At 51.2% G+C, this 2,045-nt stretch overlaps 1 protein-coding gene across 1 annotated transcript in view; it reads right to left on the bottom strand.

Annotated features, from left to right (window-relative positions):
* ITGAL (integrin, alpha L (antigen CD11A (p180), lymphocyte function-associated antigen 1; alpha polypeptide)) overlaps nt 1-2,045 on the bottom strand; it is a 67,707-nt gene that overhangs the window by 23,181 nt on the left and 42,481 nt on the right. The window contains exons 16-17 of the mRNA XM_011982547.1: nt 727-887; nt 470-621 (exon numbers count right to left, since the gene is read on the bottom strand). Of these exons, the coding sequence (XP_011837937.1) occupies nt 470-621; nt 727-887 (313 nt within the window). The remainder of the gene's footprint in view (nt 1-469; nt 622-726; nt 888-2,045) is intronic.

Below are 2,045 nucleotides of genomic sequence, written 5' to 3'. Positions count from 1 at the left end.
TTTTTGAGATGGAGTCTCGCTGTGTCGTCCAGGCTGGAGTGCAATGGCATGATCTCGGCTCACTGCAACCTCTGCCTCCCGGGTTCATGCCATTCTCCTGCCTCAGCCTCCCGAATAGCTGGGACTATAGGCGCCCGCCACCTCGCCAGGCTAATTTTTTGTATTTTTAGTAGAGACGGGGTTTCACCGTGTTAGCCAGGCTGGTCTCGATCTCCTGACCTCGTGATCCGCCTGTCTTGGCCTCCCAAAGTGCTGGGATTACAGGTGTGAGCCACCGCGCCTGGCCATATATATAATTTTTAAAAAACACTAGAAGAAAATATGCTAAAGGTGTTATTACTACCATTGCGCAGAAGAGGAAGTGACAGCACAGAGGGATGAAAGTGACGTGTCACCCACTGGACAGTGACGGAGCTGAGCCTGCCCCTGCAGGTAGCTCATCCCAGAGCACTGGCGCTGGCTCCCTTACCGGGAAATGAAATGAGAAGTCAGTGCAGGACATGGTGGTGGTGACAGCTGTGTTCCTTCTGAGTTCATGTCTCCCTCCTGGGAACAAGCCCCGTCTTCTGGTCCGGTGGCCATCCAGCTGCAGAGTGTAAGTGAGATTGGCAACCAGGTGGCCTGGGCAGGGCGGAAAAGGCAAGAGTTGAATGGTGGGGGATCCCAGGGCCATAAGCCTGGATTTGGGGCAGCAGCTACCCTGGGGAGCAGGAGGAGAGCTCTGACCTTGGAACTGGGGGATGAGAGACTTGATCTGGAAACAGATTGTGATATTAACACCTTCTTTCATCTTGTTACTTGTTGAATAGGAGCACTCCACTTCATGCACTGGGATCTCGGCTGGAGAGAAGGACATCAGGGTGACCACATCCACCACGGGCCGGGAGCTGCAGGGCAGAAAGCAACCAATTCTCTCCCTCCAACCCAACTGCACGTCCCCCCTCAGATGTGGGGCTCCCACTAGCAGAGCCCAGATAACTCTCCTTCCCTAAAGCAGACCTCAACATGTCACTGCCTCCTCTTAAGGAAAATAATAATAACACTTTTTATTTATTTATTTTGAGACAGGGTCTCACTCTGTTGCCCAGGCTGGAGTGCAGTGGCATGATCACAGCTCACTACAGTCTTGGCCTCCCAGGCTCTAGTGATCCTCCCACCTCAGCCTCCCAAGGATCTGGGACCACAGGCACGTGCCACCACACCTGGCTAACTTTAAATAAATTTTTGTAGAGAAGGGATCTTCCTATGTTGTCCAGGCTCGTCTTGAACTCCTGAGCTCAAGCAATCCTCCCATCTTGGGCTCCCAAAGTGCTAGGATTATAGGTGTGAGCCACCATGCCTGGCCAATAATGATGATAACTAATTAGGGCACCCAGTTCATTCTAGCAGCCTCTGACCCATTTTCCATGAAGAAGAGTAAGCTCTTAGGAAGAGAAATCATGAGTTACTTTCTTGCTTATGTTTAAGCCTTCAATGATGCTTGCATGAATTTTATTATGCTTCATAATAAAGTTGCAGCTTTTGTTGTTGTTAGAGCCTCGCTTTGTTGCCCAGGCTGGAGTGCAGTGGTGCAGTCATAGCTCACTGCATCCTCACACTCCTGGCCTCCAGTGATCCTCCTGTCTCAGACTCCTGCATAGCTGGGATTACAGGAGTGAGCCCCAGCGCCTGGCTCCTTTTTTTTTGAGATCCGCCTCCTGAGCTCAAGCAATTCTCCCGCCTCAGCCTCCGGAATAGCTGGGATTACAGGCGCGCACCACCACGCCCAGCTAATTTTTGTATTTTTAGTAGAGATGGGGTTTTAACAGGTTGGCCAGGCTGGTCTTGAACTCCTGACCTCAAATGATCCGCCCGCCTCAGCCTCCAAAAGTGTTGGGATTACAGGCATGAGTCATCGCACCCTGCCTATTTATTATTATTATTTTTTTGTGATAGAATCTCACTCTGTCGCTCAGGCTGGAGTGCAGTGGCATGATCACAGCTCACTGCAACCTCGACCTCCCAGGCTCAAGTCATCCTCCTGCCTCAGCATCCCAAGTAGCTGA

This window comes from Mandrillus leucophaeus, unplaced genomic scaffold (genome assembly GCF_000951045.1).
Source record: "Mandrillus leucophaeus isolate KB7577 unplaced genomic scaffold, Mleu.le_1.0 Scaffold24, whole genome shotgun sequence".
In the NCBI taxonomy this organism is placed as follows: Eukaryota; Metazoa; Chordata; class Mammalia; order Primates; family Cercopithecidae; genus Mandrillus; species Mandrillus leucophaeus.
The sequence above is the reverse complement of the archived record's forward strand: the minus strand, read 5'-3'. Positions and strand labels throughout refer to the sequence as shown.